Consider the following 20,362-nt stretch of genomic DNA (forward strand, 5'->3'; position numbering starts at 1 on the left):
TGTTATTTTTACGTATGTATGTATGTGCTTACTGTTTGTTTACAGTACTTTTGAGTTTTTATTGAAGAAGGAAATTCATGAATCAACTTGAAAAAGAGAGAAATACACTTGTTTATTTTTATACCATATATTGTTATTAAAATAAAATATTTTTATTATAATATATTTTATAGTATTAAACCATATTAGCTTATTTCATTTTATTACATTATGTAGTTTTATACTATATTTTTTATTTCATTATATTATTTTTTAGAGTATATTACACTACATTATTTTATCTTATTCCATTATGTTGTTATTAATATTATTATTTTTTTTTTTTTTTATTATATTTTTTTTTAAATTAAAAAGCAAACTTATAAATAATTAGTATTTTTTAGGAATATAATCAAAAAAAAAATATATAATAGTAAATATTATAAAAGCCTTTTTTTATTTCTAAATTTTGAAGAACAAATTAACGTTTACCATTTCTCATGGATTATACTTAAATTAATCCTTTTTAAGGAGATAAAGAATGCGTACAGTCCTGTTATATTTTAAATGTGTAAAGTGTGTAGCCTTTTTTTTTTATTGTTAAGTTCGAATATATCATAAGGTACATATTAATTGTACATTTTACGTTGTACATTTAAAAAGTTTGTATGTATATTGTAAGTATATTACGCATAAGTAGTGTATATTATGCAAGTATGCACGATTAGGAGAAAACACCTAAGCACATACATATATATGCTTGTTCAAATTGTGGGTAGATAATAAAGTTTGCAGCAGTTGTACACGTATAAGTGTCAAGTACTTTTTCCGTCCGTGAAAATTTTACAAAAAAAAAAAAAATTTTAAACCTTTGTACATTACGATATAATAAATTTGCATAATTTTGCACCAACGTAAAAATAAAAATACATTGTTATTTCTCTAAATAAATTTTGATTATATGTAACATTATAAAATATATAAACAATTCTCTTAAAATCTTCTAATTTGAAGGAAAATGAATGTACAATTTTATTTAAAACTGCTTTGTGCGTATTTTTTTTGGTGCACATCGTAACCTATGTGTATACTGGGCGTATATTTATTATTGTACATTAATAATAACATTAGTATTAACGTTATGACTAGCATTAACATTAACACAAACATTAACACAAACATTAACACGAACATTAACATTTGCATTAGAATTGGCATGAACTGTTTATCATTTTTTAAAGATATTATTGCGCAAATTTTGCGTGTAAAAGTTTTATGTATATATTACTTCAATAATATAGTTCGCTCAAGGGTTGAAATGATGAAAGTATTGCACATATCGTTTAATATACACTTGTGCGTTTATGTATTTATATATACATACATACTTGCATGAATACGTTCTTACATGATACTGTGTTAGTGAATAGCACTGTTCAAGATGCAAAAATTTTTTTAGTGAAAATGTTATTTGTGTTATTACATTTTTTATTGCCCTATTTCAGCATTTTAGCATTACATATATTTTGTTTTTTGTATTTATATTTTTTTATGCTCCAATTTGATAAAAAAAAAAGAAAAGAAAGAAATTTGATGCAGTGTGAATATTATATTTTAATGAAGAGTAAAATATTAAAATTATAGAACTTTCACTTCGTCGTTTTGACATTTCGTTGTTTCTTCGTTTTGTTTCTTTTCCCTTCCATTCCGTTCCTTTCCTCTGCTTTCCTTTCTTTTTTTTTTTTTGCCTTTTTTTTTTCCTTGCTGCATTACACCAAACCTTTTTCTTCAAGGCGGTTTACGTTGGCAAACATATACGTACAAATGTATATATGTATATATTTACATGTACCCATGTGCTGCCATCCTTACACGCTACAGCGTCGAACATAAAGCTATAAAGAATGCTCTCTAGTGCTCAAGCGAAAGGCAGAAGTTGCTTGCATAAATGTATATGATATATAGCTGAAATATATACACATATATTATATATATATATATATATATATACGAGCATATACATACACGAAGGTCTAACGCTTGGAGCAAACCGCAGTGTAACAATATTAGGAGTCCGTGGAAAGTAAAAAATGAATGTGGAAAATATTTTTGGAAATGAGGAAGTAAATGTAGAAGAAATAGAAAAACTGTCAAATAGCGAGATAAAAACAAGAGTAAGTTTAATTGAAACGGAAATAAAAATTTTAAAAAATGAGCATACAAGACTAAAAAATGAATATAAAAGTTTACAAGAAAAGATAAAAGATAATGTGGAAAAAATCCATTTAAATAAAATGCTTCCATATTTAGTGGCAAATGTAGTGGAATCTTTAGATTTAGAAGATGAAGAAGAAGAAAATGAACCGAAAGATGAATATGATTTATATGATAATAATTTAAAAATAAAACATGAGGAAGGATTTCGTGATATAGATGATGAAAAAAGAGGAAAATGTATGGTTATTAAAACATCAACTAGACAAACTATATTTTTACCAGTACCAGGTTTAATAGAAGCATCAGAATTAAAGCCAGGAGATTTAGTGGGTGTAAATAAAGATAGCTATTTAATTATTGATAAATTACCACCAGAATATGATAATAGAGTAAAAGCTATGGAAGTAATTGAAAAACCGTCCGAAGATTATTCGGACATTGGTGGTTTAGATAAACAGATAGAAGATTTAGTAGAAGCAATTGTATTACCTATGTTACATAAGGAAAAATTTGAAAAAATAGGAATAAAACCACCTAAAGGTGTATTAATGCATGGACCTCCAGGTACAGGAAAAACATTATTAGCAAGGGCTTGTGCATCCCAAACCAATGCTACTTTTTTAAAATTAGCAGGACCACAATTAGTCCAAATGTTTATTGGGGATGGTGCAAAGATGGTTAGAGATGCATTCAATTTAGCAAAAGAAAAAGCACCTGCTATTATTTTTATTGATGAATTAGATGCTATTGGAACCAAAAGATTTGATAGTGAATTATCAGGGGATAGAGAAGTACAAAGAACAATGTTGGAATTACTAAATCAGCTTGATGGTTTTAGTACAGATGACACTGTTAAAGTTATTGCTGCTACAAATAGACCAGATACATTAGACCCTGCTTTATTAAGATCAGGAAGACTTGATAGAAAAATTGAATTACCACATCCTAATGAAGAATCTAGAGCTCGAATTTTACAAATACATTCAAGAAAAATGAATGTACATAAAGATGTTAATTTTGAAGAATTAGCTAGATCTACTGATGATTTCAATGGAGCTCAACTAAAAGCTGTTTGTGTTGAAGCAGGTATGATTGCCCTAAGAAGAGGAGCCACTGAAATTGATCACGAAGATTTCGTTGAGGGTATCACCTCCGTTTTGTCAAAAAAAAAAAGTACTTTGAATTATTTTACGTAAGCGTTGTTCGTATTGCAGTATAAGCCTTTGCAGTATAAGCATTTGCAGTATAAGTCTTTGCAGTGTAAACCTTTGCAGTGTAAACCTTTGCAGTGTAAACCTTTGCAGTGTAAACCTTTGCAGTGTAAACCTTTGCAATGCAGGCTTTTTTAAATGTGCAGTCATGCAATGAGCATAGGTACATACATATATATATATATATATATATATATATATATATACGCACGTATGTATGTTCCTGTGTGCACTGTATTTATGGTTGATGTAGACCACACACACATACACGAAAGAGATACCTAAAAATAGGGAAAAAACACGAGCCAAACAAATATCGTAAACGTGTATACATATGAATACATAAGCAGAAAGGTGTCTAACTACATTCCTACCCGTCATTGTTCTATATAAATTTTTTTTTTTTTTTTTTTTAAATTTATAATTACCCATAGCTCCCATATATTATACATATTGCCCCCTTTTAAATATTACTTACGATTCACGCTCTGTTTGTGTGTTTCGTTTATGTGCATAAATAGATACATATGTTCGCATATGTAGCAGCAAAAATGCTTTTGTTGAATATGCCTCTTCAGGACTGCTTATTGCAGCAGTATACATTTATTCATCATTTATTAAAATACACATATATATATATATACTTATATATTTTTTTTCTTATTTCATTTCATTCCCATATATTTTATGTACCTTTTTTTCTTTCCTTTTGCTAAAATATCTCCCAAATTAAAATTAAATTTGAACTCAAAATTGAACACAAAATTGAGGTTAAAAATGAACACAAAATTGAGGTTAAAAATGAACACAAAATTGAGGTTAAAAATGAACACAAAATTGAGGTTAAAAATGAACACAAAATTGAGGTTAAAAATGAACACAAAATTGAGGTTAAAAATGAACACAAAATTGAGGTTAAAAATGAACACAAAATTGAGGTTAAAAATGAACTAAAAAGTGAAGTTAAAAATGAACTAAAAAGTGAAGTTAAAAATGAACTAAAAAGTGAAGTTAAAAATGAACTAAAAAGTGAAGTTAAAAATGAACTAAAAAGTGAAGTTAAAAATGAACTAAAAAGTGAAGTTAAAAATGAAGTTAACATATATTTCTTCGAAATTATTTATTATATTTCCGTATGATTAGTAACAAGCTCGGTTGAACAATAAAACAAGTTTTAAAAATATGCTACATAAACGTAGCAGGAATGCGAAATGTGGATAGCTTAATAGCAATTTTTTTACACATTAAGTGTTCGTTTGCTCATTTTTTGTATGATTTTTTTTCTTTTTTTTTTTTTCTTTGTACATATGTAAATGCACAGTATAACATATATATAAATGGGGGGAGGGGAAAAAAAAAAAGGGCAATATGACAGCAATTAAAATTTTTTTTTTTTTCCCTTTTTTATGTTTAAGTGCAATTAAGAATTACTTGTTCGTAAGTGAGTGCATCAAGGTGAGGGTTCTCAATGGAGAAAAAAAATAAAAAGAAATTAAAGCATTTGTCATGAATCATTTGTTATATATGATTTGTCATAAAATATTTATCAGTGTGCACGTACATGTTAAAAGCTGCGCTTATCTTTTCATTAACGGCTCCACTGTTCTTGCCAAAAACCGGAAGTTAAATTGAACGAATGATTAAGCCCCTTCGCTCGAAGGTAAAACATATGTTGGTCCAATATTAAGATATAAAAATAGAAACTTATAATAGGGAATAATCAACTATTGGTAACGAAATGAATCTATGATGAGTGCCTAATTTGATTAGAAGGAAAACACAAGAGAAATGTAAATAGGCTGTTCTATTTATTACGTACGCTTATATAAGCAAAATATTTATTTATATATAGAATAAATAGCCTTAATTGAGAGCAAAACAAAAAAAAAAAAAAGAAGGCGAAAAAGGGAAAAGAGGACTAATACGCCTAAAAGAGCGAATAAGCGCTAATCGGTCTAATATGCTCTAAATGACAAAACACCAGATGGACGAGGAGCAGAACAAAAGCCTTTTCAGTAGAAAAGAGGAACTACTAAAAAGTGAAAACATAATGAAGATCATGAACGAATCTATGACATACGTAGTGGAGGCTAGTAGGTATAAACCCCTGTGTGAGATAAAAAAGGATCTTGAGTTAATGAAAAATATAATTCATGGTGATATTATTAAAATATTGAATAAGAATTATGAAGAATTTATGTCTTTACCTTCTAATTTAAATATAATAGAAAATATTATCCCAATATTAGAAAAAGAAATAAGAATTTCGAAAACGTATGTTAAGAAATTATTAACAGAAATTAATGCAATCAATAAAAGTACACACGATATATTAACTGACAAAATTAATATTTTCTATATTAAAAATATAGTAAAGACAAATATAGAAATAGAGCAATTAATAAGTAAAATACAAAAAGAAATTAAAATATATGAACGGTCAGAAAATTATACCCTCTTAGTAAATATAGAGCGTAAATTATCTTCTTTTTCAGATAATAATGAAATGGTTAGAAATTTTATGGAGGATATATGTAAAAAAAATAATTTTTATTTATTTTATTATTTAAGTCAAAGAATTATTAACTTAACAAAAGGAATATGGAATATAAAAGCAATGTTATATAATAATTATAAGAGGATATATAAAGTAACACGTACATTAGAAGGCTTAAAGGAGCTTATTGAAAAATATGGCATATCATCGAAATGTGACAAAGATATAGTTGAAATAACTAAATATTATTCATTCGAATATTTAAATGATAATTTAAAAGGTCTTATTATGAAAGTACAAAAATATACAAATCAGTTGTCATATATATTTCTCAGAATGATAAAAGAGGATATTATAAAAAATATAAGGGATGATTTTATTCTAAACCAGTGCACAAACTATATTTTAAACGCTTGTTATATGTTAGATCATTTTGACACATTTATCCAACAATTCTATGAAGTGTTCATTAAGTACATGGTAAGAAATACCTTCCCTTTTTTTTGGGCATAAAAGGGGAAAATGGCTAAAAAAAAAAAAAATGAGACACGAAGAGCAGGGGAAAAAAAAGAAAAAAAAGAAAAAGTATCATCTGGACGTTTAAAAAATTATAAAAATTTAGTGTGCATATGAGGAGTATTACCGCTGCACTAGTGGAATTTCTGCGCAGCCGTATCAGCCCAACCAGACGCAAGTCTCTACAACATTTTTGCCAATTTTGCGCACAATTTTCTCCCTCTGTGTGTATGTTTTACCGACCGTATGCAATGTACATATTGTGCATATTTAGCACTGATACATGTGTACATATTTGCGTGTGTGTGTGTGTCCATACATATGTGCGTATTTTTACACGCTCACGTTAGGAGGACCATACCTTCCAGTCATATGAGGAATTTCTATTGCACGTACGGGAGCATCTTCTTGAAGACACAAATATTGTGGAAGTGAACAAACGTATTGACAAGATAGACGAAGGAGCTTTGTTCTGCTCAAATGGAATAGTAACAAAATTGTTGGACCTTATAAAGAGTAAATATTGTAATATTTTTTTACTAAAATACTGTGATGTATTTATTGAGAATTATATAAAAACAGCGAATTTTTTAAATGAAATAAAAAAAGAAAGGAAAATATATGAACAGTTTGTACTTGATGAAATTATAAATAATTTTTTAAAAAATTTTGAAAGAGAAGCATATTCTCAATATATCTTAAATATATTAGAAAATAAAATAAATGAAAATTATAATTATATGATATTATTTGATAAAAAATATATATTTGACAATAATTCATATTGGTTAAAACATACAATTAATTTAATTAAAATTTTTAAAATTTTATTTACAAGTAAATATTATATATCCACATGTTTACCAAATTATCTCTCATTTATTTTTAAACATTTTAAAAATTACATATCCAATACTGAAAGCTTTTTATTATTTTTAGAAGAAAATAATAATCATAAAAACATTACTACCATTGATAAAACAAAATTTAATTTTAGCCTAACATTAACCTATAATAGTATAGGCTTTTTTTTGTCTGATTTTTTATCACTGCGAAATTTATTTAAAACTAGCTGTAAAATAAAAAAATTTATTAACCGTAAGAGTCCGACTTATTTTGTTGTTCCAAAGAAAATAGGAAATGTACCTACATGGATTTTTACAAAAATTATTGCTTCTTATGCTAATGGTTATTATCAACATGATGAAAACAACAAAAATTGTTCTTACTTGAGTAGTGATCATTTTGTTGTGTCCTCATCTTCCTCCACGTCGTCCTCTGCATCAGACTGGTGTGAAAATATGAACGATATCCTTATGCAAGAAAAGTATTTCTCGGACCTTATGAATCGTTGGAATAGCAATGATACGAAGTTAAGCAAAAAGGATGGGAGCAACTTACCATATGTTCAAGCTGCTAACAAATTACTACAACAAGGAGATGAGGATGAAAAAGTACACCAAAAGATGAATGCGCAAATGAGGGTACAGGTGTATGAAGGGGCACGTGTACTCATGCATGAACGAAGCGGTGATAGTAATATCGATAGTCATAGCGGTAGTGATGATGGATGGGATGTGAGTTGTGATAGGAAGCACCCCCATAGTAACCCCTATATGGATATTCAACAAATAGAATTGAAAAATTCAAATACTAAATCACTCAACCGAGCCAAAAAAGGTAACAATACTAGCTCTGCGTGCGCTGCTAATATTATACCCAGTGTTGAACAAAACGAAGACAAAGAATGCGAACAAAACAGCAGCCTACAGAAATTAGGCAAGGACAATAAAAATACATTAAAAGAAAAGAGGAAAAAAATGAAGCTACATTTACACATATATCAAAAAAATAGCAAAAGAAAAATTATACATGATATAAACTGTATAAACGGTTTTTTAAAAACCTTATCCAAGATTGTTCTAAATACACAAAAATCCTTTGAAGAATATTTCATTAATAAGATGTTTGAAATATGCTCTAGTTTTTTGGTTTATTTGCACTCCCTCTTGGCCATTTACAAAATGACTAATAAGCGCGTAAGAGAATAGACATGCACAGCATCACATTGGAAAAGGTACATGTGGGCGTGTTACAACTATACGTACGGGAGTGTATCTACGTTGAGAAGAAGTGCATGGGGTGTGTATGCACATGGCAACATATAAACGTGTATATATACATACACATATATATACATATGCATATGTGTACGTATATATATCTATGTGTATAACTGTGCGTGCTTGATTAGATGCTGCTTTTATATTTTCCATTTCTGCATATATAAGGTTCCCGAGAAGCCGAGTGAGCAAGTGGACAAGGTTATCCTCCCCCTTATTTCTTTTAAGGCATTTTATGAGGACATCATAGCGGACGTAAACCAAATGAACACGCAAATACAAGAAAGTGTGCATGTGCATATATATATGTTCGAAGATTATGCATTTACACCGAGATGCTTCATAATTTTTTGCAGGTCATTGTTGAGGGGATAATAACAAAAATCGTTGATAAAATAAATGACTATTTCCTTAAAGAAGTAATAATAAAATAAAACACTCACAAATTGCTAATTAACAAAATGGCAAAGCAACAAAATAGAATAACAACGAAATAGAAGAATAACACATTATCACTGAAAATTGAGGAAGTGTGAAATGCTCCTTTGATAGCTACTCATGTTTTCCATACTCGACTTTTTTTTTTTGATCTACTTTTTTATTTTTTAGATAAAAACCATTATTAACGTAAAAATAGGGGAACAAAACGAGCGAATTGTGAAATTTAACTTGTGCAATTTGTTGAAGGTTACACAGACAGAAGAATTCATACATACATAACATACGTACATAAATGTATACATATATATGTACACACTTTTACAAATATATATTTTTTCCATAAAATTATACCACATTTTCGAATTTGCACATTTAGTGAATGGTAACCTCCTTTTTTCAATTTTTGCTTTTTTGAAACTTTTGCAGGATGATGAAATACCTTATGAAGAAAAAATACAAAGGCAAATATATTTAGTAAGAACTGTTCTTAGCGTGTATATACATACTCACATGCATACACCCATGTACATATTAATTTGTAAAAATGCGCATATAGACCTTTGTTCATGAGTTTAGGCCTGCGTATTTGCCAAAACCCCATGTTGAAAAAGAGACAAATTAAACCTGATATGTATAAGACTATGCATATATGTATACACATTAGTTTATATACCTATTCTCTGCTCGTCATAATTTTTATTATTTTTTTTTTTTTTTAAATACAATAGGATATATGTCATTACGAAAAAATATGTAATGAAAATTTTAAAATAAATAAGGAAAACAATAGTAGTATGGGAACATTAGTAAATTATTTTGTGTTAAAGGAGTAAATAAGAGACAGGAATGCAAAGGTAAGAGATATAGACCGTACGCAGTATCCATTATATAGTTTGATGTATGAAAAATAAATTATGAAACACGTTCAACTTGTTTTCTATAGTGCATGGATGGTTAAATGAACACGATTTGATGATAGTTCATTAAGTATATAATTATGTGTATCATTTATCTTTTCCTTTAGCGTTGTTCCATTTTTTCCCCCTTTGTTGTAATTTTTTTTTTTTTTTTCCTTTAAGAATATTTCATAATTTTTGTAAGCCTACTCTCTCCCTTTATAAACATTACTATGGTAAACGCATTATGAAAAAAAGAAAAAAAAAAGAAAGAGATCAAAACATAAGCTATACATTTTTATAGCTGAAAATTTAAGCTTAAAACTGTTCCTCCGCCTCTGGCAAAAACTTTGTGCATTCGCCAACGAATGTTATAATAGTATGAACATATGTACAATATAAAAAATAAAGTAAAATAAAATAAAACAAAAGAAAGGAAAAGAAAGTAAAATAACACAAAATAAAGCAGAATAAAGCGGAATAACTAAAAACAATTTTTGCGTGCTTTTTATATCACAACAATGTACTGATACTTCAATTAGCAGAACGTGTTGAAAAAAAAAAAAAATTTCTCTTACGATATTATAAGCCATAACAGAACAGCACATTTTATCCAAAAAAAAGAAAAAGTGCTAAGTTTTATCAAAAACAATGCAGCAAGTTTGCCCGCTAGAAAAAAATAAATTTATAAATGAAGATTTAAAATATAAAAGTGAAGTTTTCAAGCATTTGAAAAAATGCCCATTATTTTTAAAAAATTTATATTTGCATTATAACCCTTTTTATTTTCCTCAAATAAATGATAGCAGTTTGTATTTGGTAAGGCAGGAAAATGTAGAGGAGATACTATATGACTACCACCACTTTTTTAATGAAACGATTATACATTTGTTAAAAAAAAGCATTATAAATATAAATGTAACTACTTATGAGCAGTTTTTAAATCTAAAACATAAGTTTCTGTTCAAGTATTTTTTAAAATATGGAAAAGCTACCTTGCTACGAAAACTGGAGGATGACGTATTTTTAGAAAAACTGAAAAAAAAAATAGGTCCACAAAATGGAAATCATGCTGATACTATAAGTGTTGTAGGTGCAAATGTTCTTTTAAATTATTACATTGAAAAGATAAAGCTGTCGATAGGAACAAGTAGGAGAGGCGGTGGTAGTGGAAGCGGTAATATCAGTGGTAGTGGAAGCGGCAGTATCAGTGGTAGTGAAAGCGGCAGTATCAGTGGTAGTGGAAGCGGCAGTATCAGTGGTAGTGGAAGCGGCAGTATCAGTGGTAGTGGAAGTGGCAGTATCAGTGGTAATAGCAACGGAAGTAATGATAGGGCAATGCAAAACAAAGGGGGGATAACGGCAAGCCGCATTTTTAATCATTTAGCAGTAAAAGAGAGCAACATCCCATGTAACGTAAAGGGAGTAAACGATTTCACCAAAAATCCGAATGTAAAAGAGAATGCGCACGTTGCAGTTAACAGTGAGCATAACCATACCAAGGACCCTTTTTTTCCAACATATAAAGATATAAAAATAAAAAAGAAACAAATAGAGAAATTTGACTTGCCAATATTAACACTCAAGAGTATAGGAATCATTCATAAGTACAAAATATGTAGAGAAATAATAAAATATGTCGATACAAATATATTTTTTTTTTTGAATGGAAAAAAAGGTTACGAAAAGACTACAGACATTAACAATTCAGAATGTATTTTTGTTAATGAAAAAGAAAATTTAGATGAGGATGAAATTCTAAGTATTGTGATATACGTAACGATATATCTGTGCTGTAATATGAGTATTATGAAAAGAATAAAAAACAAGAATTTCAATAGAGAACAAAAATATGACAGTACAATTGAAATGTCTATATATTTCTTTTTAGAAAATATAGATAAGCACGATATACAAAATATTAATTTGTTATTTCTGTTATTATATTTTAATAAGATTTTTTTTGAATATTTTTATTATTACCTACTGTGTAAGGAAAAAAAAAAAAAAATGAAAATAAATTTTAACCTTAGAAACATGCTATTTGTAGAGCTTGGTGCAGGTAAGGGTAACACAGCAAGATGGGTAAATTTCGTTATGAATATTTTGACTGATGTACTTTCTAAATTTTCTCTGCATATTGAATTAAAGGATGACAAGAGGAAGAATGATCATCCTGATAGTGGGGAAAAAAAAGAGTTAACAAAATTTATTTCTACTCATTACACATGCATGGAAAACAAACAAGAACAACCACAAACAGATAAATGCAAAATTTTAATTATTGAAAAAGATTCTCGTAGAAATAAAAAAGAAAAGAAAGATTTTTACATGCAAATAGCTAAAAATTATAACACACATACGCTTAGAATAAAAGCAGATATAGCTGATTTTCATCTAAGTAAATTCCTCCGCTTTGTTCAAAATGGAAAAGCAGAAGAACGAAATATTTTTCTAATTCCGGATATAGTTCATTTTTATTATTGCAAAGATGTGTACTGGAGAAGAGAGCAGGGGCAACGGTTTCTCTCGGATAAGGTGAGAAAATTGAAAGGAGGTGAAGAAGGTGAAAAAGGAAAAGAAGGGAAAGACGGAAAAGAACAAGTGGGTGAAATAGGCCAAATCGGTGATCAAGAAGGCGCCAAAAAAAGAACAAACTATTATAGCAAGATGGCTAATCTTGTATTGTCGGAAAAATACTTGAAAAATAATTTACTTTTTCTTGAAAGCTACTTCGACGTACATGTTAAAAAGATATTCCTCTTGTTGACGCAAGGGAACAACGACCTTATCAAGTTAGTAAAATAGCACAGTGGAGAGAAAAGAAAAAAAAAAAAAAAAAAAAAAAAAACAAAAAAAAAAAAAAAGGTATAATATAACGTAACATGATTTAACACGAAGAAGCAGATCAAAATAAAATAAGATAGAACTAGTGCACTTATATGACTCCTATATGACAAAACAGTGCAAACTGCCCACTGTTCATATTTTTCCTTTTGTTAGGGTTTATAATAACATGAACGACTTTCTCAAAAATGTGGACTTCCAAAAAGTGACATTTATAACCAAACATTTGTGTGGAAATGGGACAGATCTAGCTTTAAGGTTCATAAGAAAAAAAAAAAAAAAAAAGATTTCAATCATTTCGTACATTTCGAGAATTTCAATCGATTGTTCAGTAGCCATTTTGTTTGTATCTGGGCCTTTAATATTCTCTTTTACCCCTTATTTATATTTAGGATGATAATGAATAGTACTAAGAACGAAGTCCTTGAGAATTACTTCATTTTAGCTCCATGTTGCCACCATAGGTACAATTAGAATTTTGTTTTATTTCGTCCAAACTAGCCATTTTAGGTGTACTTATTATCTCCTCTTTTAATATTGATCAAGAGGAACATAAGCATTATTTTACCTATTATGTCACTCACTATTTTATCTGTTCGTAGATTTGGGTGCATATTCCTGTACTTTATTTTATCTTTTTTTTTATTTTTTCCTTGTACCCAATTTGCAAAACGTAGGTGTGAGGTGCAAAAAATCCTGGGATTCGAATATTTGAAAAAATTAAACATCGATAAGAAACATTTTCAGTACATGGTTAACCACATGTCAGGGTAATAATGAAAAAGGGAAAAAAGAAAAGACAAATATATTTTTTTTTTTTTCTTAAAAATATAGCACTATTTTAAATTTCCCCTATATATATATATATATATATATATATATTTTCACGACAATTCAGTTATGCCTCATGTGACAGCAAAATGAAGAAGTCTGTTGGGAAAAAAATAAAACTTCTTATTGATCTCACCAGGTATCCTGTACTCTTTTTTTTTATGCGCTCGATACAAACGCAAACCCTCACTAATACCTATACACATATATACATATACATATATATATGAACATATTCACATGCGCTTATATACATGTACATATATGCTTGCACAACTTTACTTCCCCTTTTGCAGACTTCTGTACCTGCTAGAGAAAGGGTTACAAAATGCTTATATAATAAAATACGTTAGTAGACGAGTAACAATTGAAAATTACGCCTTCCTTTTTTTCAATCATCAAAATTTGAATTTGTGTAATTTCAAACATTTTTAAGTTTAGTGCATGAGTTAATGTCTTTCTTGTGAGACGAAGTACTTGGGAAAAAAATATGCGAAAAGAAGTTTTTAATGGGGAAAACAAATATGCAAAAAACGTGATTTCTCTGCCTCCAACAGTTGGAAGAAGAACAAAAAAAATTATGCAGATGTGCAATAAATGAATATAATGGAAAATTACAGAATAATAAAATTATTTATTTTGGAAAAGGGGGAGATACATTTTTTTTCTGCAAAAAAAAAAAAAAAAAAATGGTAAGTTGACCATTTCGCACATGCTCAGTTTTTTTTTTTTTTTTTTTTTTTTTTTTTAAGAAGATTGCACATCCTAACCATTGGTGACTTCCGTTCGGTATTTGCTTATATCAAGGGTAACAGTCTTAGAGCTTTTTTTATGCTTGTTTTTATATACACCTATCAACGTTTGACTTTTGCTAAAAAATTTTTCCTTTAGCGAAATTACAATAACCTGACTGTTAATCGAGTTTAAGTATCTTGTTAAGGAATTTATTTTAATTGGATCCATATTTGCATCAACTTCATCAAGTATGATAAAAGAATTGTTAATATATTTCTGGATGGAAAAAATTAATGCTAAGGCACTAATACTTTTTTCTCCTCCGCTTAATTCAGATATTTCAAAATATCTTTTCATTGGTGGCATATTATTATATTTTATTCCACAATAAAATGGTTCATCATCTTTATTAAATTCATTATAATTACACAAATCTAGGAAAGCCTGACCACCTACATGATGTTTTATATTATATGTTAGATTGTTGTATACATTATCAATAATATTTTTAATATAATTAAAACAGTGTAGAAATTTATATGATCTTTTTTTTTGTAATATGCGAAAATTCCGTTCAAATAAATTACACTCTTTTCTTTCTTCAGATAGACATGTATCAACAGCTTTTAATTTGGCTGTTAATTTTTCATACTCTTTTTCAGCATTACTATTAACATTTCTTAACTTTAGAAATTTCTTTTTCCTTTCTATTTCTTTTTCCATTTTTTCCGTTTCATTATGTATATCTTTATCATTATCTAGATGCTTTAATTCGTCTGATAATACATCGAATGATATGTTTGATAATATCATATCCTCCTCTGTGTCTTCCTCATTATTTTGCTCGTTATCATCATCATTATCATCGTCCAAAGAGGATCTAGTCTCACCGTTTGACGATATGGATGTATTTGTTTCTTCATCACCTTCGCTATCCATCAACAGTTTGCTCTTTCTCTGTCTATTCATCTTACTCGTAGTTTTACTTGTTTTACCTTTATTATTTTTATAGGGATTTTTTTTCCCCTTCTTCACGGTATTGTAAGCATTCCGATGGTTCGGCTCCTCCTCCATATCCTTTAGTACATTACTTGTTAGAAATATATTTATACTATTCATATCGCATTCATTTATTAAATCTCTTATAAATTGTGTGTATATTTCAATTTTCTTTTTCGAATTTTCAATATTACTTTCAATAGTTTCATATTTTTCAAAATTATTATTTATGCTTTCTCTTAAGTCATTTAGCTCTTGATTAATGGTATTTAAATTTTTAAGAAATGTTATCTTTTTATTTTCTAGCTCGTTTATAATACTGTTTATTTCTTTTATTTTGCTTACGGATTTATTTTCCTCTTGCTTTAGCGCCTCCAACTCCTTTTTAACCTCCTGCTCAAAGGCATATTTTTCGCTTCTTCCATTTTGTCCATTTTTTCCGCCTTTTTCGCTTTGCCCATTTTTTCCAGTATCTTCATCTCTTTCACTCCCGTGAACCAAATTAACTTCATTTCGTTTGTCCAACAACTCATTAATATCGTCATTCAGCTTCTTTATGTTATTATTTATTCTGTCTATGTGTTCATCAATTTTTTCTATTTCCTCCATATTATATTCCACAATTTCGTAGATATTATCCACGGAAAATTTGATGTTCAAATTTTGAAAGGATTCCTTCTGATATGAGCACAAGCTATTTCTTTCTTTTAACAATTCCTTTTCATAATTGTGTAAACTATCCAGCTTTTTTTTTATATCGACATTTTTTAACTTATTAATTTTATCTTCATATGTATCAATAATAGCAGTTTTTGCCTCTATCTCCTTTTCAAATATATCTCTTTTAATTAGAATGCTAGCTAGCTTTTTTTTATTCAAATCGATCTCACTATTCTGTTTGCTGATTAATTCATTCGTTTCAATGATTTTCTTGTTACACTCATTGATACTATTTCTACATTCCTCTTTTTCATTTATTAGCTTGTTGTATATATTTATGTTGAGTCGTCTGTTGCTATATTTTTCCTTATCAGCATATTTGGACGATATATCAATAATAAGATTATTGTTTTTAGAAATAATATGACCATTCAGTGTCACTATATTTACATTTAAATATGGAAATTTGCTCTTAATTTCTTCTGCATCTTTTATCCTTTCCACTATGAGTGTATTTTCTCCAATGAGATAATCGAACAATATTTTATAATTTGCATCGCACACTAAACAATTATTTGCCAATACAATATTCTTTTTTTTTTTAAAATCGTTCATAACCTTTTCAATAATATCGTACGAAGAATCATCTCTATTGTCTTCTTCCTCAACATGGTCATTATTATCCTGTTCATAATGAATAGAACTATTAATAATATGCAAATTGTTCATATATTTTTTTTCTTTTTTTTTTTTTTTTTTTTTTTGCAAATTGGTTACAAAATTTTCAAAAGGAATAAAATCAATTTTGTGTAATTTATTATCTTTTAAATATTGAATACATTTGATACAACTTTGTATATTTTTAACAACTAGATAATTATTATATTTATGAATAATATTATTAACAGCAATATAATACATCTGATTATTAATTTCATACAAATTACATACTTCATCGTATATTTCATCGTCCCCAAAAATTGTCTTTAAATTTTTAATTACTTCTTTTTTTTTTTCAAAAAATAGCAATTCATTTTTATGTATATTTAATACATTTACTTCTTCATCTAATTGTTCTAGTTGCTTTTCCTTACTACTAATGATTGTATTCCATTCCTTCAATTTTTTCTTACCATTATCTATATTTTTTTTATTTTCCTCAATTAAATAATTTAATTTGTTTGTTCTATCCCTCAGTTCGTCTAACGACACCTTTTCAGATTCGTAATCTAATAACTCCTTTTGCTTCTTTCTGCTATAGTTGTCACATTCTTCTTGTAATTCTTTTACATCCTTTTTTAATGTGCTAGCCAAATTGCAATAATTATTTATGTTAATGTTGCTGTTAGCGCACAGGTACAGATACCTCTCTTTGCATTTCTTGTACTCCTCCAGGCTTTCTATTAATGAGAATACGTTGCACATGTTCAGCATTTCCTCGGTACTTCCGCTGTTGTGGTCATCAGGGTTCGCGCTGCTGGAAGTAGCAATAGCAGAAATGGTAGTAGTAGTAGTAGTAGTAGTCGTAGTAGTAGTAGTCGTAGTAGTCATATTTGTATGGGTCTCCGCCGTAGCAGCAGTTGCCCCCTTTGCCGCAGTGGTGTAGGTGATGCAAGGTATGCCCTTTTCACCCTTCATCAACAGGTGGTACACCTGTGTGTGCTTGTCCTTCACAAACTTTTTCACTTGGTCATACTTGTTGAAAAATTTAAGATTAACTTTTAGTTTATTTCTATACTCCGTGTCCAATTTTTTGTACTGTTCTTTTAGCTGTTCATTTAAATTGTCAATAAATTTCGAGCAGTGTAATTGTATGTTTTGTTTAATTTTTTCATTTGCTAGTATTTTATTCAGCGCATTTTCTGTAAATTTTTTTTTTTCATTAATTTCGTTTAATATAATTTTAATTTCATTTAACTCAATTTTGTGGTTTCTTATTTGATCCTCAATTTTTTGAAATTCTTTTTTTATAAGTAATTTGCTTTTTTCTAATTCGTTGGCTATTTTTTTATTTTTACTTAAAATGACCTGTTCAAATTCAATTTTTTCTTCTTTAAAGGTTAATAAATCTTCCTTATAATTTTCCTTTTTTTTATGATAATGATATAATCGAAACAAGTATAACATTCTTATATCATTTTCATAATCTTCTTTAAGTTGATTATGTTCCACATTTTCATCTATTTGCGTTTTATGAATTTTTATTTCTTGCTCAATTTTTTTTTTCTCATTTAAATAATTCTTACAAGCTATTTGTTTCTCCTTTAATTTTTCCTTAATATCTTCATATATCTGTTCATACTCATTTGATCCACTAATATATTCAAACAATTTGGACAACTCGGTAGGTTTCTTGTTAATAATTTCTTCTATATCTCCTTGAAATATTAAACAAGTTTTTGTCTTAGTTTCAATTCGATTTTTTCTTAAAAAACTCATATATTCATTATGATCTACTAATTTATCATTAATAAAAAAGTGGCTTGCCCCCCTATAATTTAAAGTTCTTTTTATTTCCACATTTTCTTTATTACATTGTAGTATAAGTTTAACATAACATTTTCTTTTATTAAAATTTTCCATTTTTTCATTTTCCTTATGATATATTAAACTTTTCATATTTTTTACTCGTAAATATTTATTATTTATTCCTAAAACAAAACATATACAATCCATAATATTAGATTTACCTGATCCATTAGGTCCTATTATGGCTGTAAATTTTGAAAAGGGTCCTATAATATTCTCATTTTCATAGCTCTTAAAATTGCACACAATTAAATATTTTATAAAACATAATTCATTTTCTTTATATAACGTACTAGATATTATACTACTATTTAGGTAATCGTTCGAAATAGACAAATCGTTCATTTTGGTATTATTCGTTTGCTCATATTGTCTATTTTTTGAAATAAAGTTATTGGAAAAATTCATAGTAGAGCAGCTCTCTCTGCTCTTCCTCAGGCACACCTGATTTGCATTCGCGTCCTCGTCGGGCTTCCCCCCCTCATTGTTAGAGTGGCTGATATTGTTGTTTTCACTCTCGCTTCGAACTTCCTCATTTCGTTCATCCTTGTTGTGCTTATCCATATTGCGGCCACTCTCTTTACACTGTTCGCTAAGCTCATCAGTGCAGTTTGCCCCTATCTCCTCTTGCCAGAAGGGACTGCGCTCATAAAGGTTTTTTTCTTTTTCAAAAGTGTTTTCCTCTTCATTTTCCATGTGAATATCTATGTTTAAATGATTTTCCTCAAGATCATGTTGGGCTAAATTTTTTTTACTCCTATTATCAACTAAGGTAGTTCCTTTAGATGATTTGTTATTATTATTATTTTTTTTTTTTTTATTTACCTCTATACCACTTTTTTCCTCACTTTTTATACCTTTTAAAATGGAATACTTTTTTTCCTTCCCATTTTTTAAATTACTTGTATTGGTATTTGAGAAGTCTAAAGACGATAAATCTGAGTTATCCGAGTACTCGTTATTTATAAAATTGTTAAATTCGTCATCAACAACTTTTACGGAGTTTACAATCAAATTATTTGTATTGCTATCTTCATTTTCGACGATATCTAAGCTGCTTTCATATTGGTCGTCATTGTTACTACTATCAGATAAATCGTCTAATTTTTTCTTGTCTTTCTTTGGCATGCTTTTTTATGCATACGTGGAATTATGACTTTTTTTCTTTTTTTTTTTTTTATTCTGAATATTATTTAAAAAAAAAAAAAAAAAAGAGAGAAAACGATTAACTAGCTTAAAAGCATAATTTTTTTATTACATTTTTGTTCATTTTATTTCATTTCTGCATCGAAAACGATGACATAAGTAACAATGTACTTCGTTAAGCTTGTTTACAGTATATGAACTTTATTATGTGTTCATTTGGTACACAAACAGTTATCTTATAATACGTGTGCGTGTAATTATAAGGAATGTAAAATAATGTAAATATAAATCGTAAAATGATGTTATATTAAAAGGCGCTCATAAGTATAAATATATATATATATATATATATATGTACGTATATGCATGTACATACAACTACTGATGAATGTTTAAAAATGAAAAAACAGGAGAAGCAGCTTCTAATGTTTAGCAGATTTGCTCCCTTACTACCGATATTACAATAAAAGTGTATATAAATATATACATATAATGTATACGCATGCGCATATATATATATATATATTTTTTTTCCCGCATACGTAAATCAAATATATACCTGAGCTGTCACATGTGTGTTGTTCGAATAATTATTTCAAACATGTGTATTATTCGTGTATATTTATAAGCACATTTTGAATAACTTAGGTAGACTAGTTATCTTACATTTGGCATAATTTTTTTTTTTGCAAAAATTTGTTTAAGCAGGAACAATTGTTTTTCCTAATATCGTGT

The 20,362-nt window shown here is 28.3% G+C and overlaps 3 protein-coding genes across 3 annotated transcripts; 2 read left to right on the top strand and 1 right to left on the bottom strand.

Annotated features, from left to right (window-relative positions):
• Positions 1-2,069: 2,069 nt before the first annotated feature.
• Positions 2,070-9,817, top strand: MKS88_002904 (conserved oligomeric Golgi complex subunit 2; the record flags this gene model as incomplete). Its single annotated transcript, XM_067215952.1, has 10 exons — positions 2,070-3,388; positions 3,471-3,516; positions 4,178-4,501; positions 5,392-6,384; positions 6,771-8,459; positions 8,712-8,798; positions 8,900-8,962; positions 9,153-9,230; positions 9,411-9,458; positions 9,713-9,817. 10 exons carry the CDS (start codon positions 2,070-2,072, stop codon positions 9,815-9,817), a joined length of 4,752 nt encoding a protein of 1,583 aa, XP_067073480.1.
• Positions 9,818-10,531: 714 nt separating this feature from the next.
• MKS88_002905 (methyltransferase) lies at positions 10,532-13,993 on the top strand (the record flags this gene model as incomplete). Its single annotated transcript, XM_067215953.1, has 6 exons — positions 10,532-12,675; positions 12,884-12,985; positions 13,120-13,191; positions 13,405-13,497; positions 13,626-13,697; positions 13,855-13,993. The coding sequence occupies 6 exons, from the start codon at positions 10,532-10,534 to the stop codon at positions 13,991-13,993; spliced, it is 2,622 nt and encodes an 873-aa protein (XP_067073481.1).
• A 330-nt stretch (positions 13,994-14,323) lies between these two features.
• MKS88_002906 (structural maintenance of chromosomes protein 1) lies at positions 14,324-19,609 on the bottom strand (the record flags this gene model as incomplete). The annotated part of the gene is made up of 1 exon (XM_067215954.1): positions 14,324-19,609. One exon carries the CDS (start codon positions 19,607-19,609, stop codon positions 14,324-14,326), a length of 5,286 nt encoding a protein of 1,761 aa, XP_067073482.1.
• Positions 19,610-20,362: the final 753 nt, after the last annotated feature.

The sequence above is a fragment of the Plasmodium brasilianum genome, chromosome 9, assembly GCF_023973825.1.
Source record: "Plasmodium brasilianum strain Bolivian I chromosome 9, whole genome shotgun sequence".
NCBI lineage: Eukaryota > Apicomplexa > Aconoidasida > Haemosporida > Plasmodiidae > Plasmodium > Plasmodium brasilianum.